The following is an 18,090-nucleotide window of genomic DNA, read 5'->3' on the forward strand; positions in this document are numbered from 1 at the left end:
GGAGAGGCCAACAGGGACTCCCACTTCTGCAGCCAAAAAACATTCAAGTCCCGCAGAAAGCAAAGCTCTCAGGGCTGGTGTTTTGTCTCACTCCACACCCTGGCAAAGAACAGGTGAGAGTTTTAGAGGCTTCCTTCCTTCCTATCCAGCCTGCTGGGATGAAAGCAGTCTGAACATTTGTGGAGAAAATCACACCAGATTGGAGTCTCGAGAATCGGGGTGAAGCGAGTGCCAACAGAATCCGGGGACAGAATAACGGTGGCTGGACGCGGACCCACGGGCGGGACTTCCCTAGCGGCGGAGTCAGCTGTCCGTCCCAGCCTCCCATCGGTTACGTCCAAGGCGGCAGCCTCATACACGGGCACACAAGCACACTCACTTTGAAATACTCCTCCTCGCCGGTCTTTTCCGAAAGAGGAATCGCCCAAATGCCCGATCTTGTTTCCTGTGTGTAAGCGTGGGTGCCACATCCAAGCTAAGAAAACTCCAAGAAAGAGAGCGTGCTTGGGGGACCCCGAAACGTGAGCTGGGAGGTCATGCTGTGAAGTTGCCGAAAGCCCCCTTGGATCAGTGACGGGAGCACAGGTAGCAAACACACGTGCTGGTGCCCCTCTTGTAGCAGAGAGAACGTCAGAGAGCTTGACGTGAAAGCGAAGAAAAGCCATCATCTGTGTGGTTGTCTGATCGGCCAGTACCTTACGGATCAGACCAGACAGCGCCTAGGCTCAGTGGATCTCAAAACTGAACCAGCGACTTCTCCCAAGCCCTTGTCCGGCGGGTGTGGGGACGACCTTCCTTCTTGTGGCTGAACGACATTCCACTGTACGGACAGACTGCGGCTTGTGTATCTGTTGACGGGCATTGGGTTGTTTCTGCCCTTTGGCTGTCTTGAGCAGTGCGGCAAGAACCTTCTGCGGGGAGCCCAGAGCCAGACAAAGAGGCCGCCCGTTGTGTGATTCCATTAACACAAAATGTCCTGAATAAATGAGTTCACAGAAAGGGACGGCTGTTTGCTGGCTCCCCGGGCCGGGGGAGGGCGCTGGGGAGCAAATTTATGTGAATTTCACCCCAGTACAGTTTTTAAAAAAACAAACAACAAAAACCCAAATGGAAATGAATCCTCTAGAACAGCAGCTCTCAAAGATTCGCGGGGTAAGAAGGTTGATGAGAGGCTGGCATGAATCCCACGTGTGGTAAATGGAAGTAACCCTAAGATATGTTCAGAAGACGCGGACAGGTGTTTGGCTGTGGGCAGGGCTGGAGCACTGGCTGGGGGTCCTCGAGGTCTGGAGGCCAAGAGGCCGCCCGCTTTGCTGGTCTCTTCATCGCGGAGACGCCATCATCCCCGGGATTTTTCTGTATTTATCAGCCTTGCAGCTCGTGGCCCACCTGAGAACACCAGCCACGCTCCAGACAGACAGCCTGGATGGCCTTGGGACAGCGGCTCTCTCCACGCAAAAGCAAGTCGGCACTCAAAGCCACGTGGAGAATCACACTTTTACAATGCAGACTTGAAGGCATTTACCGAGCAAACCGCTAACATTTTTTAAACAGCCACTGAGAAATGTGTCATGCCGTCTTGAGTTTAAGACAGCAGGTCCTATAGAGGACCTGTTCCAAGGTGGTGCTTTCCCCGCTCAGGGCCGGCGAGCGGCCCTGCCTGGGGAGTGTAGGGAGGCCCTGCTTTCTCTGGGTACCACTCCTCAGGCATCACGAACACAGCACTCCAGGGCCAGTAGGAAGGTCTAGCTTCACCAGTTTCTCATGACGTTCAAAGAGATTTTTCACAAACGGATTCATGGACCCTGTTTTTCACACCCTTCAGGATATCACAAGGTCCTGGAGGGCAAGTTAGGAACCACCCAGTTCTCCTAGGAATATTCCAGAAGAATAGGCAGCTCCCCCCCTGATGCATTCACTCCATCACCACCACCCGTGACCTTGCAACCAACGTCTGTCCTGATGTGGGTCCACAGGGATTCGGTGTAGAGCCCCGGACCCCATCCTCTGGCTGAAGATGCATCCTGTAGGCCGACATCAGACAGTCTTTCTTCCTTTACCAGAATCTTGGTTTTGTGATTTCAAACTCCAGGCTGGGAGATTGGACAAGGGGAGTGTCCCGGAACCACTCTCTGGAAAGAATTGGCAGATGTGGTACCAACATTTCACAAAGACTCTCTCACCAGTAGAAAGGGCTCCTTCTTCACGGATCCTCTGAGAGTGGCATGGAGGTGGGGAGAGGGGGCACCGTGTGTGGCAGATTCCCTGTTACCGAGAGAGACCGGAGAGCTTCCCCCAGAAGCCCTGAGTGTCAGCACTGACATCCGGGTCTCCTCCTCGAAAACCATTGCACTCTCCTACCAGGAATACATTTACTGCCCCAGAAAGCGGGTCTCAGGCTGAGGGCAGGTGCACAGTGCTCCCTGATGAATGTAAAGGTGACATCGAAATGATGAGGGCCCCCTCAGTATGAAAGCAAAGCATCTGGCTGGAATTAATTATTTATTACCTTTATTCAGAGTATTTTTCTCTGCCAAAAGTGCAAACACTTCCCCAGAAAACGGAGGCAATATTGCAGTATCCGCCCTGGGGCTTGGCAAATAAAAGTACATTTAAAAAGCCAGAGTCCCCACTCACTTTCCCATTGCCCCTGCTTCTAAATACCACGCTGCCAGCTCTAAATAGAAAAATAAATATTTGCAGATTAAAGGTTTCATTTTATTGCAAATATTCATGAAGATTAAATGTCATTTTAATCACATGTTAGTTTATTTCTCCGGGCGCATCACGCTGGCGTCTCCTCGCTCACTGCGGGGAAATGTGCGTTCCTGGCACCAGCTGGGGCCTATTTACCATTTGTTCTCGGCCGCGTGAGCGTGCGGCTCCTTGAATCAGAAAATATAGATCGTTGCCGACTAATTGGTGTTCACGGATGGAAACTTCCAAGCCGCAGCCGCAGAGATGCTGAGATGCCGCTGTAGCAAAATGCCTTTTCCCCCATCGGGGAGGTGGCCCGACCCCGGGACCGTGGCGGCTCAGCTCTGGGGGGAGGGGGCCGGGCAGGGATAGGGCAACACACTTCAGGCCTCGGCTTTGAATCCAGCCGAGAATTCCTTCCCCGGGGGAGAGCTGGGAATGCCCATTCCTCTCCGAGGAGAAGTGGCAAGAGACCCCAGCAAACGGGCCATCCGGCAAATGCCCGTGTGGCACGCTCTTCTGGTTCAAGGTTCCTGGAAGGAACGTTTCCTGCACCTGCACCTTAGAATGAATAAAATGTGTCCTTGTTTGCTGTTCTGTTCTCTTTTTATTTGTCTCCCTGGCGGGCTATTCCGTGTGCTTTACTAAATTAAAGAACAAAAGACGGGACCGAACGTGGTAGAATTCATTTTCAGGCACAAACTTGTGAGTGTTCGGGGTTCGGTCCTTCAAGGTGGAGGCGGGTGTGCCTGGACAGGTGCTGCCCTGGGCTCTGCTCTCACGGAGCCGCGGTGAGAGGGGCAGGTGCCCCGGGCGCTCTCCTTGCTGAGGTCCTGCCCCGCCTGGGGGCCTGCGACAAGCCCGCTCCGCGCTCGGCGCCTTCCTGAAGTCTCTGCTGAATTCCTCATTGTTCCTCGGGAAACAGAAGCTTTGACTCGTGCTTCCCAAGGAGAGGAGAGGCCCCACGCCCTGTTGATTCTTTCCACCACACCCCCCATTACAAACGGCAGAGGAGGGGGTTCTCAGGATGTATCGTCTGTGGTAGACCTTTTCCACACACAACGAAGCCTTTTCACACTCTGCTTTTGTCCGTAGAACGAGGAGCCGGTGTTCTCCAAGGACGGCCGGAAGTTCTTCTTCGTCAGAGCCATCCCACAGGGGGGACAAGGGAAATTCTATCACATCACCGTCTCGTCGTCCCAGGTAATCCCGACCGTTTCTAAAACTTCCCGCTGTGCTGGTGACAGCCCCTAGTGGGGACCACTCTGTGTGCCCTGATCATCTGCAAGGTCCCCAGAGTGAGCCCGGGTTCTTGAACTGGGAGGTGGTTTCCCCAAGGTGGGGCAGAATGGGGCGCTCGCAAAGCCCAGGGCTTGAGACGCTGGGTCGCACGTGTGCCCTTTCTGTTATGGCTCGAAAATGCGATGACACTTCGGGGCCCCTGGGTGACTCAGTCGGTTAAACGTCCGACTTCAGCTCAGGTCACGATCTCACAATTCGTGGGTTCAAGCCTCGCATCCGGCTCTGTGCTGACAGCTCGGAGCCTGGAGCCCATTTCAGATTCTGTGTCTCCCTCTCTCTCTGCCCCTCCTCCACTCATGCTCTTTCTCTCTCAAAAATAAACATTAAAAAAAATTTTTTTAAATAACACTTCTGGGGGCGCCTGGGTGGCTCAGTCGGTTAAGCATCCGACTTCAGCTCAGGTCACGATCTCACGGTCCGTGAGTTCGAGCCCCGCGTCGGGCTCTGGGCTGATGGCTCAGAGCCTGGAGCCTGCTTCCGATTTTGTGTCTCCCTCTCTCTCTGCCCCTCCCCCATTCATGCTCTGTCTCTCTCTGTCTCAAAAATAAATAAAAAAAAAACAAAAACAAAAAAAAACGTTAAATAACACTTCTGACAGTAGCATAGGGGGCTGTGGGACCCGGTGTTGGGTATGAGCCCTGGGACTTGGGTCTACTACTTTGTAGACGATCCTGTGCCCTCGACCCTCCCTCCCCGTCTGTTGTGCTGTCCCCGACCCTCTCTCCCAGGGACACGGGTCTCCCAGGGACACGGGTCTAGTGCCTCACAGTGCGGTGTCCTAGGACATGCTGTCTTTGAGCCAGGTGTAGGCACTATGCCATTACTCTGCTCCCGCCTGCTGCCACTCACCTGACTCTGGGGTCTGGTGGCTTAGGAGCAGGGCATCGCTGAGCTTAATGTACGCGGATTTAGAACCGGAAGCAGAGATCTTGGTGAACGCTGTTTGCTGCAGACCTGTCGCCCCAGGAAGCTCAGGGCACTGAGTGTTCGGGGAGTGCTGCCTTTAGGAAGAAGGTGCAGAGAGGGCGTGGCATTTCTGTGACCATGACCCTCGTCTTCCGAGCGTGGATTCCATTTCTGAGAGAGCTTAAGTTATTTGGGGCCCAGGATAGGTGAATTAAAATTTGATTTTAAATAGTTATCAAAAATATCCTGTAGCTACTAATGGAAGACTCCTATTTAGGATTTGGGCCAAAAGACAATTTCAAAAGAACATGCTGAGGACGCCCCACTTAAGGGCAGGTGTGACACAGGGAACAGTAGCGGAGACCCAGCAGTGACCGTGGGGGGCCTGGTTCCCGGAGGCAAGGCTGTAGGGGCCTGAGTCTCCAGCCCAAGTGACCGCATGACTGACGGTGACTGCTCTCTGGCCGACTTTCCGTTGGTCACTGTGGCACCAGAGTCCTGTTTCCACATTTTGGATCACATTAACCAAGATTGAAAACGTTTATGTGTTTGCATGTGGCCGTGTCCCTGAATTCATGCACAGAGTGCCCTGTTAACATCCCTGCAGGAAGCAGGCCCGCCTTCATCCAGGAGAGCACCCCCCTGGCCAGGAGCCCCTCAGGCCACCCCCGTCATCCAGAATCCCCCGCACCCCTGCTTCCCTGCTCCCCGCGGGCTCTCCCTTCCCCTGAGACCCCCGTGGGCTCTGCCTTAGTCACCATCCGATTCCCACCTGCCTCCCTGAGCACCTGCCCTCCAGCACACCGCGTTCCAGATCACGTCGTTCCTGTCGCAATGGCCGCACCTCCCTCCATTACGGTTTATTGTCAGAATTATTCCACTCTGGGAGGCACTTGGGGAGAGAGAGGGATTCGAACCGTCCTTGTAAATGATGGCAGAGAATGATAGACGCGTCTCCTCCCTCCCTCCTTCCCTCTCTCCTTCCTTCTCTACCTTCCTCCCTCCCTCCTTCCCTTCCTCTCTCCTTCCTGTCTTCCCCCCTCTTTTCCTGCCTTCCTTCCCCTCTTCCTTCCCTCCTTCCTTCCCTCCCTCCCTTCTTCCCCCTCTCTTGCTGCCTTCCTTCCCCTTCCTTCCCCTCTTCCTTCTTTTCTTCTTTCGTCTCTTCCTCCTTCTTTACCTCTTCCCTCCCTCCCTCCTTCCCTTCCTCTCTCCTTCCTGTCTTCCCCGCTCTTTTCCTGCCTTCCTTCCCCTCTTCCTTCCCTCCTTCCTTCCTTCCCTCCCTCCCTTCCTCCCCCTCTTCCTGACTTCCTTCCCCTTCCTTCCCCTCTTCCTTCTTTTCTTCTTTCATCTCTTCCTCCCTCCTTCCCTCCTCCCTCCCTCCCTCCTTCCTTTCCTCCTCCCTCCCCTCCATCTGTTTCCTTGTCCTGTTTCATACCCCCCCATATTCCTCTTTCCTCACTCCCAGTCTTCCTGTAGTAATGACTCTACTAATGAGATTCACAAATTTTACAAAACAGCATCAGCAGCATGCATGTGCAGAGTGGCCATTGCTGCCTCTAGTGACACCCATGTGTCATGGTTGGTGGCCCTGGCCATCATGGCACCAGGTGACAAGTACCACGGATGTGGACTCTGGAGGAGGGGGAGGGCTAGGACCTGGGGGTGTCAGCCGAGGCTTTGTGGATGGGCTGGATGCAAGCCCCGGTCAGAGGAGAGGACTTGGCGGGGGGGACCCCACGGAGGGACTCGGGCTCACCAGCTCCGCCATGTCCTGTCTGTGTTCCAGCCCAACAGCAGCAACGACAACATTCAGTCCATCACATCTGGAGACTGGGACGTCACCAAGATCCTGTCCTACGACGAGAAGCGGAACAAGATGTAAGTGGGGCAGGCCGCGGGGCCGGCAAGACCCTGGCGAAACGCGGCCCTTACTTCTGGTCAGACGACACTCACTGGGTTCTGTCTCCCAGTGGCCCCACCTCCAAAGTTGCCAGACACTGAGCAGAGGAAGCTGAGTGGCCGGCCCTGCGGGGTGACACAGGGGGACAGGCGGTGGCAGGACGGGTCTGTACTCCTTGTGAGCTCCAGGCCCTGTGCGGGGCGTGTTGTGACCGTTCTGTCCTTCGGCTCAGCAGTCCGGGGTTGGGGGGGGGTGGGTGTCACTGCTTTCCCCGCTCCTAATGTAAATAAGCCGACACACAGAGCGGTTGAGTCGTTGACTGCGGCTTATCCAGACGGTGACAGGGAGCCAGGATTCAGCTCCGACGGTGGAGGCCAGGCCCGGGATGCCGCTCGTCCTCCCCGGTGGTGGGACCAGGGCCCGGGTGCCCGCGCTCCAGTGGCAGACGAACACCACTGCCCCAGGCTTTACGTCTGGACTGGTGTCAAGGGTGCTCGGGTCCCGGCCCTCCGGGAGGCCAACGGCTTGTAAAGGGATGCCCGCACCTGAGTCCAGTTGTACACCGTCCTCGGCCCTCGGCGGAGCCCCGGTGAGGCCCCTGGGTGTGCGACTCTCCCCACCCGCGCCCAGGGCTGGGCCTGAGCGGGACAGCAGGTCCCGTCACCACGCACGGGCAGAGTCCCGGGGAGCGTCTGCAGACAGAGCCCTGCAGGGGACGCGAGCCCACCCTGGGACCACTAATCCCTGTTGTCTCCCCCCCCCCCGGTCTTTGCAGCTACTTCCTGAGCACGGAGGACCTGCCTCGGAGGCGACAGCTCTACAGGTATGTGGGCCGGCCGCACGCGGGGCTCCGCCTTCAGAAGGCCTGGTGACTCGTGCGGGGACGCGGTACCCCCGGGGGGGGGGGGGGCTGCGCAGGGGACCACCACAGAGGCAGCTGTAAGGTCAGGAGACAAATAACAAGAAATGCAGAGGCCACCAAATTTGAAGCTTGATTTTTCTGCGTTTCTCCAACGCGGGGGTGTTTGCTCCCCACCCCCGACGTACTTACTTGTGTTGATAACCCGGCCTCTTTCTTCTCAACTTTATGCAAATGTGATGTGGCGGGCTCATTCCCATGGGGGGGGGGGCTGATGGGAGGCAAGTCGGGTCGGGCGTGGCCCGTGTCGGGCAGGGAGGAGGCCCTCTACGGGCTCCGCGTCGCCACCGTCTTGCTGTGACAGCGGTCAGATCCGGAACCCCAGACGAGGCAGGGGAAGGGTGCCGTCTGAACCCTGGAGAGGCGACTTCTTCCAGGGTCTGTTCTCCCTGGCATCAGGTCCTGTCACCTGCCCCAGTCACTGTTCCCACCGGGGAAAGCCTTGGGTTCTGAACTGGTATCACCAGATGTGGAAATAGCACAACCTCTTACCTCCTCCATGTTTCCCAGACTAGAAGGTCGGTGGGTGCTGGTCACAGCCCGCAGGCACACCAGCCGCCCCGTGGGGACCCGAGGGCCCGAGGGGGTGACTCAGGCTGGATGGAGCCGACGCCTGGCTCCCCTCCCTGCCGCGGGGACGCTGGAGAATCCCTCTCAGGAGGACCAGCGTGTCCCCTTCCACCCATCGGTGCATGTGCTGAGGGCACAGAAGGCCAGCACGGGGGAGTCCCTCTGGAGGGGAGAGAACTCTGGCAAACCCACGTGGTCACAGGCCCGCTGCTCCTTGTAGCCGGGCGTGCCTGCCAGCATTACTTAGATCAGTCCTGTCACCCCAAGAATGAAGGGGTTCGAGGCAGACCGCCTCCCTTTTCCTCCGCCTTATGAATACCGTTAGAAGGCCGTCTTCTCCTGGGCGCAAGCTACCGTCACCCTTGTGGGCAGGTCTCCTGCGGGGCCTGTGGGGGGAGGGGACCTTCCCCGGCAAAGTGCTCAGGCAGGAACCCCCTCCAGGTACATGCAAAGCCTCCTCGGTATCTTCATTTTGGGGAACACATTTCAGGCCTTCTTGACGTGAGCTTGTGCTTGTTCCGCGTGGTCCCGGGGTTCCTGCTCCGCCCCCCCCCCCAACAAGTGAGAAGCTCCACGTCTCCGTGTGGCTCCGAAGCAGCCAGAGCCCGGTTCAGCCCATATCCCTGGGGTTCCTGACGCGTCATGCACCGGTGCTAGGTTCTCCTAGGAAATTCGGAGATTCGGAAGACGAGCTCCTGTTCTCAAAGAGCGAGCCGTCTCCTCAGACCAGAGGCGTGGGTCTAAAGTACTAGATAACGGCACCAGGCACTGTGCGTCTTCCCCTTCCCAGCGGGGGCACGCACAGGCGCAGGTGACCAAGCGTGCACTGTCACGTGTGCACCCAGAGAGCACGCGTGCCATGAGCTCTTCCGAGGGGGGCCTGGCCGCCAGGGAAGGGGAGAACAGAACAGAGCATTCGGGTCTTCCCGGGGGGACGGGCAGGAGAAAGGCCCACCATGGAGCGTCAGGGACTCGCGAGCGCCCTTGAAAGGAGAGAAGCCACCAGCCCTGAAGGCCGAGCTGGGGGTTTGGGCCCTGCGCCCTGGGCCGGTCTCCTCGCCGCCTGGGTTCACGCCCCGCCGTCTTTGTTCCTCCAGCGCCAGCACGGTGGGCAGCTTCAACAGGCAGTGCATGTCCTGTGACCTGGTGGAGAATTGCACCTACTTCAGTGCATCCTTCAGCCACAGCGCGGACTTCTTCCTCCTCAAGTGCGAAGGTAGGCTGCGGCCCTCTGGACCCGCCTCTAAGTCAGCGCTGAGATCCTCGAGCGTCCCGGCCACCGGCAGGGGGGTGGCGGTGGGAGCCCGTCCCAGACCAGGCAGGGACCCGCCCAGGTGGGCTCACGCGGGCAGGGTTACCGGACCGTCTCTGCAGTTTACGGCTTATCAGGGCGTTTACCCGCTATGCCACTTAATCCCAGAGTTCCTCCACATTCTCCAAACAAAAAGTCCTAGGAAGTAGATAAGTGCCCCACATGTTGATGAACCTTTGCCATTTATAAAGGTAATAAACTTCTCAAAGCTCAACTTCTTAAGCATATTTAAGGATCGAGGTGATCTAGAAGTCTCAGGCAGAAAAGAAATTATCGTCCTATGACCTAACGTGGGGGTAACTTATCCCAGAAAGTTCCTGATCACACCCGTCAGCATACACGAAACAGTAGGCATGTCCCACGGTGGAAAAGCCAGTGTCTTTGCATCTTGTCCTCGTATGTGGGAAGGATAAGGTCTGAATCCACAAATGAATACGGTTGTTACAAAGCGTGTCTCAAGAGCTCCTGAGACCACGTTGCTGCAGGTGGAACTGACTGGGACCAGGACCAATTCAGGCCCACGAGTCGCGGGTGCAGAAGGAGGAATGTCTGTGAGAGCACTGTCTTCGTTGGCCTTCGCCAGCTGCACACCAGTGCGTGACCTCATCCCCTTTTTGTGAGTATCTTCCAAAATCGTGAAAAGCCAGGAAGACTCGGCCCCTTAACCACCACAGGCTCAGCCCCAGACGTTCTCCCAAGACGATGGGGAACCTCTGAATTACAACTGTAGCCACCCCCTCCCCCAGTCCCCTGGAAGGAAGGTGGTACCAAACTCCTCTTTCCTGTGCTGCCCGGGAAGCAGACAGACAGCAAGTGGCCAAAAGAGGAGAGAGCCTAAGAACCAGTCCACTGGCTTCATCCGTCGACAGGAGGTTGGATGATGCACAGGGAACCAGCATCAAGGTCTCCTGGCTACCAGGCCAGCGACACCTGCCGCCCCGTGGCAGGATCTTTGGGAAATTACAGCCTGGGAAAATGTAGGGTTTATGTGGCCAGGAAACCGACCCACTAGGAGCTGAGACAAGAGTTTGACCAGAGCTACACAATCACGCATCTGGAATCTTGTCCCCAGAAGGAAACACTGAAACATCATGATAAAATACAGAAGAGAAAAATCAAAGTGCATTTAAAGAACATCCCAGACAAGGATCCATCATTTAAAATCCATTTAAATATTGAGCATGTTGCCTTATCGTAAGGTAAGCTTAAACTAGCCCTCTTCTCTACAAAATTTCTCTGTATAAATTTTTTGTATGATAACCTATTTTCTGGTGAAAGTAACTTGAATGCCCAAATTGACCTTTCCCCCAAAGCCTGACCAAACCCTCATTTTTAAAAAGGGACTTTCTAAAAGACAAACAAACAAACATAAGTGTACAAAACCAATAGCAGCAAACTTTCAGAACCCAGATGCAATGATGAGAGACCACGGACTTAGCCGCAGTGAAAGCGAATCCCCGTCCTGCGCTGAGGGACGGTTAACCCCGTGAGCGGTGGTGACGACTGTCATGGGGGTGAGACTTCAGAAGGGGGTGATTACACCCAGTTTGATTGCTTGGGATTTTTGTGGGGGAAGAAGAATCAAGGAAAGATGAGGTGGGCAAGGGAGGGATTCAGAGTGTCGAGTGCAGTCATAGGGCGGGGGGAGGGGGAGGCAGCGTGAGGAGGAGCGTTGGGCACGCTGAGATCGCGTGGAGGGTCCCCCCCACGGCCTGTGAGCCCCCATCGGTCCAGCAGAGGCATGCATTTAAGAAGTCCAATTTAACAACCAAAATTAATTCTCAGTGATTTTATTTTCCCCCATGTTTCTCGGCAGAGATTAAAGTGGACCCAAGCCGCATTGATTCAACTCCCTCCCCTGTGTTGCTTTCACACCCCAACGCTACTCTACTCGCTACTCCAGAGATTCCTATGAACCTCTGACCAAAACAATGTCCCCACCCCCAGCTCTAGAGGCTCTCCTTCCCGGCTCCTGCGACACTTCGGGTAGATTAACATGGCCCCTAAGAGGTAGCCAGAACAACAACAAGTCCTTCCCTTCTAGGCCGAAGAAAACATAATGACAGTAGAGGATTCTCTGTGATTGGGGGAAGGGGAATCTGTGAACGCTCCCACACTCAGAAGGGCTCGGCCCATCGTGCAGGAGGAGGTTTGGACCAAGGGTTTAGAACCGGGGCACGGCAGATACCCAGCGGCCAAAGCAAGTGCTTAATCAGAGCGGCCGCAGGCCGTCACGCTGGGGGAGTCCACAGGGCTGGGGACCACACAAGCGGCTGTAAGACCACAAAATTGAGATACCCCATCTAAACTCCTCCTGCTTTTCCTGCGGACCTTCCACTGTGATGGGTTTTGCTGAGTTTATCTGCGATGGTTCTGTCCCTTAATTTACACTGTCCCTCTGTCCCAGCTGATCGTCGCCCATCATTTGTCTGCAGTGAATGCTTGTCTGTGACTGGCCCTTCCATGTGTTGTCCTTCTCCTGGTGAGACCGTAACCTCCACCCTCATCGTCACAGATTTCCTCTTAGTCTTATCATCTGGTGCCCTCTCCTGTGACACTTCCTTAACATTTATTCTGTGCTGTCTCAAGGCTTCTCATTTCTGTGTTTGTTTATCATTCTTAACTTCTTAATTTTTATTAAGTATGTAAAACTTTTAAATGCATAAATTATTTTCATACCTTTGCACACCATCGATTAAAATAGCACAGGTAAGGCAAGACTCCGAAATGTTTGCAGTGCTTACATCCACTCATTACCTAGCTGGGTCCCATCTCCCTGTGCCGGTATTTCTAGCAAAAAGTCATGGGTTTCAGATGGCCGCTGAAGGCTTGCATGAAAAGTTCCTGTAAACCAGATGCAGTGGAACCTTGTAGAAACTCACCTACATAATAAGTACACACATGTTTAGATTTCTTTTCCGATCTCTAGGGTCTAGCAGTGAAGCCAGATGCATTCAAAATACTGCATTACGATGTGACATCTTACAGCGATTTTCCAGAAAACCCAGCAAGCTTTCAGTTTCTACACTTGCTGGTCTCCCCAGTGACCCTGTAAGATGGGTGGTGATAGAAATACCTAAACTCTGTTCAGCTCTTCACAGTTTGAAAAGTACATTCCTTATAATATTTGATGTTTATGTTTCCATTTCTGATTGCTTGCCATCTGTCTCTAACACAAAGAGATCTTAGAGTTCCCTACACTGAACATACTGTTCCACACTTGCACGCTTGGTCTTTGATCGATCAATGGACACCTGATTGATACATCCCCCAGACCTTCTTTCAGGCCAAGGGTTGATTTTTTTAAAAAACTTTTTTAATGTTTATTTATTTTTAAGAGATGGAGAGACAGAGTGTGAGTGGGGAAGGGGCAGAGAGAGAGAGGGAGATACAGAATCCGAAGCAGGCTCCAGGCTCTGAGCTGTCGGCACAGAGCCCGACGCGGGGTTTGAACCCACCAGCCATGAGATCATGACCTGAACTGAAGTCGGACGCTTAACCGACTGAGCCACCCAGACGCCCCAGGCAAGGGTCAATTTTTATCAACCCTTGGGATGAACAAGCCCAGGCAGCGTGGGCACCCTCGGACCAGCATGTGTGACAGAAACTGTCACTGGTTCCTCAGCTGTCCTGGAGCACCCAGATCAGAAGCCAGGCTGCATCTCCCGCAGAGCTGTGACGTCCAACTTTGAGTCTTGGGTGACCCCAAGTGTCACGTTTAAAGAAAAATTACTCACCTCCTGTATTAGTTCCCCGGGGCTGCTGTAGCAAATGACCACAAGCTGGGTGGGCTTAACGCAGCAAAAATGTAGACTCTCCCAGTTCTGGAGACCAGAAGTCTGAAAGCAAGTCGTCTGCAGGGCTGACTCCTCGTGGAGGCTCTGAGAGGGAACCTGCTCCATGCCTCCCTCCAGCTTCTGGTGCTGCCAGTGATCCTGGGTGTTCCCCACCTTGTAGATGTCCTACCCCGACCTCTGCCTCCACTGGCACGTGGCCCTGTGTCTCTGGACCCCAGTTTCTCTCTCCTTGTAAGGACACCAACCACAGGTGAGGACCCACCTACTCCAGTCGACTTCATCTTAACTTGATTGCATTTACAAAGACCCTATTTCCTTTTTTTTTTTTTTTTTTTTTTTTTTAATTTTTTCCCAACGTTTTTTATTTATTTTTTTGGGACAGAGAGAGACAGAGCATGAACGGGGGAGGGGCAGAGAGAGAGGGAGACACAGAATCGGAAACAGGCTCCAGGCTCCGAGCCATCAGCCCAGAGCCTGACGCGGGGCTCGAACTCACGGACCGCGAGATCGTGACCTGGCTGAAGTCGGACGCTTAACCGACTGCGCCACCCAGGCGCCCCGACCCTATTTCCAAATAAGGTCACATCCACAGGTACTGGGGTGGGACTGCAACATATCTTTCACGGGGAGATACAGTTGACCCACAGGACCTCCCTTCTGTGACTCCATTCACCTTCTTCTATAAGAAAGAGAGGAAAGGAACTGTTGTTGGTTTTCTCAGGGACACAAATTTAAGGGCAACCACGTGAGACTTTGTGACAGAGACCGTTCCCAATGGCTCTACCACATTCTAGAAAGAGTGAGAGGGGCCTCTGCAGAGAGTGATAGTTTCCAAACCATGTTTTTGGAAGATAACGCTGGCATGTTGGCAGAAGAAGTGTACGTTTTCTCCAGAAATTCTTCCTCCATGTCAGAAAGTCAAATGAATACTCGAGTTACATGGAGCTTTGAAAAGTTGTTAGGATTTTTCTCCTCCCCGGCTGAATTCATCCAGGAGAGCCACCGTGCAACTGAATCAAAGCACCCAGTTTACATAATTTGAGTTTTACAATCATAGCCTCTGTTTAGACAATTGGATTTTTCTCTTCAAACTGAATCCCAAGCACATGATTCATTTTCCTCCAAGTTTGTCAGAAGGACTCAGTCAGTCCTGTTTCTAAGAAACACCAAAACTTCACCAGGAAAATGGGACCTGTGCATGAATCAGGCATTTGCTGTTTTATATCAAAAACAGTTTTCTATTTTTAAAAGTTAATAGATAAACTTCTTTTTCTTGGAACCAAACATGGTGGAACTCGAGCTTTTCGTCCTGTTCTGAGTGGAGAACCTTTGTTATGAATCCTGCTGCGGTCTGGACTTCACCCCCCTTTGCTGTTAAGTTGTTATTTACGGAGCCATTTGCTAATGGTTAAGACATTCGGCCATAGAGTCAGCGACTTGATTTATCAGGACAGCCTTCTCCATCTTGAAGTCAAATTGAAACAAAATATGTAAGCTTAAAATAAAGCGAGTGACTGTATCCCGATTACTGCTTTTCTTAGTACTAAATGCTCGGGGCTCTATCATCACCATCGCTGCCACGGAGAAAGAGAAATCACAGAAATGGAGAGCAATGAAGGATGGAATTGGACAGACCTGGCTGGAAGCTGGGCCCCTCCACTCACTAGCTTCGTGATGTGGCCACGTTGGCTGGCCTTGCCAAACCCTCGACTTCCTCATCCCGAAAACTGGGGCCACAACAGTAGCTGTCTCACAAAGCTCTTGTCTGGATTCATGGAGGCAATGCACGTGGACTGCTTGGCATGATGTCCGAGGCACAGCAAATGCCTAATAAGTGATAACTAATATTGTGACCCCAGTCACCATCGTCATCATCGTTACCTCGGTGATCAAAGGAGAGTGTCTTAGCCATCCTCCAGCTACCGACTCAGCATCCAGAAGGTGGGGCTAACATGACAGATGGTTACCTTCTGTGAAATTAGTGAAGCAAATCCCTTACTCGGTGTTTCCAGATGTGAGTGGCCATCCTCATACCTCACCAGGCTGTGCCAGAAGCCCTGGGTCTGCACTCACACTAGCAGGATAGAAAGTTCCAGAAGTGACTGTAGTTGCCAGAGTCACAGAACCTTAGCTCACCCATGTGTGAGGCATGGAGGTGAAGTACCTGGTGACTTCAGAAGGGCAGATGCCTACAGGGCCCTCCACAGCTGGTTCTTGGTGGAAGTTAGGAAGGAACCAAATTTTCTTATTTTCATCAGCACTGGATATTTCCTCCTCCTGTGCCATTTCCCCTCTCCGCCTTTACTCCATCAGATACCCAGTGCTCTCAGCTGCCCTGGCCATGTCCTGACCTTGAGGAATATAACAGAGGGGGAAATGTACACCGAGGCACTATATTAGTTCTCCATGAGTTTTAGTCAAAACAAAGCCATGAGTGGCAGGGATGAAAAATGGGTTTCAGCCTTGAAGATCAACTCCTCCGCACTGGAAGTCTCTGGCTGCAGTGCTGTGCATAAGAAGGATGCCTTGGCCAAGTCCAGGCTCAGCAAGAAAGAGCCTCATGAGCGATTGGTTGGTCATGTCTGCCACATGCAGCAGTGAGAGAGGAGGTGGTGCCCACCTACCACACATCTGTTCCTGGAGGGAGTGGAAAGCTATTAATCTTGACATCACTACAGAAAGTATCCCGAGGGAAGCTTGTGGCCTAAGGTTTCTGGCTGAAAGACAACTCAGCCAGTCATACATCTTTTGAAGTGAGGAGAAGAAAGCTCCAGACCCCTCCAAAGTGGCCCCGGGGTGATGCCCATTCACACCCAGTCCTTCAGTGTACATCTAAGCAGGTGCACCCTCTTACATCCCGGCCCAATGTAGGCATGAAATACACTCTTCTACTGAAATTATTTCAGATAACTGTAAATGATAGTGCCAGAGCTAGAAAAATAATAATCTGCATCCTCGCTGATGAAACTATATTATTCGCTTCAAACATGGGGCAATACTGATGCCGTGAAACAAGATTTGAAAAGGGAAAAGCACATAATCCTCTAGGCGTCTCTTATACCAAGTTTCCAAGCCATTAACCTGGGCGACCCTATTTTAATTTTGAGTTTGTCCAAGCGAATGTTTGGAACCAAGTTTGAGACTCCTTGGAGCGTTGCCAGCGTGTTTGTGAGGAAGAACATCTCTTCAATCTCTCAGACATTTGGAGCTACTCCCTCTGGAGCTGTGGGTACCAAGAACAAGGAGAGGGATTCTCGGGGCAGGTTGTATCATCAGTATAATTTACATGAATACTTTGGAAGATGCTAAACTCATCAGTAAAAGCTCCCAGACCCCAAGCAAGTCACTGAGCAGGAGCCTCGTTCCTCTTCAGTGACAACAAAACAAGCATCTCCCTCAGAAAGACACTTCCCACTTGCCCACTGGACACCTTCCCCATCACGGGGCAAATGTCTGAGCTGCTCCAGCACCAGGTGACAAGGTACCTTCTGCAAAATGAGAAGTCTTTCCTGACAGCATTCTACTTGAAATGTGCGTTGACAATAAATAATACCATTCGGTGCAACTATGGTGCCTCTGTGACACACGCTCTCCTTTTATGCCCACTGCCCCGACTCCAGCCAGCCACTTTGCTCCTGACCACCATCACATTTCCTAAAGCATCTTTTCCTTAAGGACAGCTTCCTGAGTACATATGTAAAATAGTAGAAGAAACATAAAATTAAAAAATAAATGGCACCACTGAGTCACCAGGAAGGGGTTGCCTGCAGACCAGAACATTGAAAAATTTTTGAAAAGTAAATAGAAATAGATCACACTGAGAGTTAATTCCAAAGTCCAAAGCCTAGGATGTGTATGTAGCATAAGTGATGAAGGATGTAATTACAAAAAAAAAATTTAAAAACAATCGATAAAACAAAAAGACAACCTACAGAATGGGAGATGTTTGCAAATGGCATATCCGATAAATGGATCAGATATTAGTATCCAAAGCATATGGAGAACTGATACAAGTCAACACCCAAAAACAACCCAGTTACAAAATGTGCAGCAGATATGAAGAGACATCTCTCCAAATAAGACATCCAGATGGCCACTAGACACATGAAAAGATGCTCAACATCACTCGTCATCAGGGAAATGCAAATCAAAACTACAATGAGATATCATCCCACACCTGCCAGATTGGCTAAAATAAAAAAACACAAGAAACAACAGGTGTTGGCAAGGATGTGGACAAAAAAGGAACCTTCGTGCACTGTTGCTGGGAATATAAACAGGTGCATCCGCTGTGGAAAACAGTGTGGAGGGTCCTCAAAAATTTAAAAATAGAACTACCCTACCATCCAGTAATCATATTACTGAGTATTTTCCCAAAAAGGGGGGAAAACATCAATTAGAAGGAATATATGTAGCTCTATTTTTATTGCAGCATTATTTACAAAAGGCAAATTATGAAAGCAGCCCAAGAGTCCCTCAACTGATGAATGGGTAAAGAAGACGTGACATATATACACAATGGAATGTTACTCAGCCATTAAAAATAATGAAATCTTGCCATTTGCAACAACATGCATAGAGCTAGAGTGTATGATGCTAAGTGAAATAAGTCAGTCAGAGAAAGACAAATACCGTTATGATTTTACTTATAGGTGGAATTTAAGAAACAAAACAAGTGAACTAAGAG

At 52.3% G+C, this 18,090-nt stretch overlaps 1 protein-coding gene across 4 annotated transcripts in view; it reads left to right on the plus strand.

The window, feature by feature from the left end:
- DPP6 (dipeptidyl peptidase like 6) overlaps window positions 1-18,090 on the plus strand; it is an 856,594-nt gene that overhangs the window by 783,648 nt on the left and 54,856 nt on the right. For all 4 annotated transcript variants that reach the window (XM_078437168.2, XM_078437166.2, XM_078437169.2 and 1 more), the window contains exons 13-16: window positions 3,793-3,900; window positions 6,692-6,783; window positions 7,581-7,628; window positions 9,392-9,510. In XM_078437168.2, the coding sequence (XP_078293294.2) occupies window positions 3,793-3,900; window positions 6,692-6,783; window positions 7,581-7,628; window positions 9,392-9,510 (367 nt within the window). The remainder of the gene's footprint in view (window positions 1-3,792; window positions 3,901-6,691; window positions 6,784-7,580; window positions 7,629-9,391; window positions 9,511-18,090) is intronic.

The sequence above is a fragment of the Panthera onca genome, chromosome A2, assembly GCF_046562875.1.
Source record: "Panthera onca isolate mPanOnc1 chromosome A2, mPanOnc1 haplotype 2, whole genome shotgun sequence".
Taxonomy (NCBI): Eukaryota; Metazoa; Chordata; class Mammalia; order Carnivora; family Felidae; genus Panthera; species Panthera onca.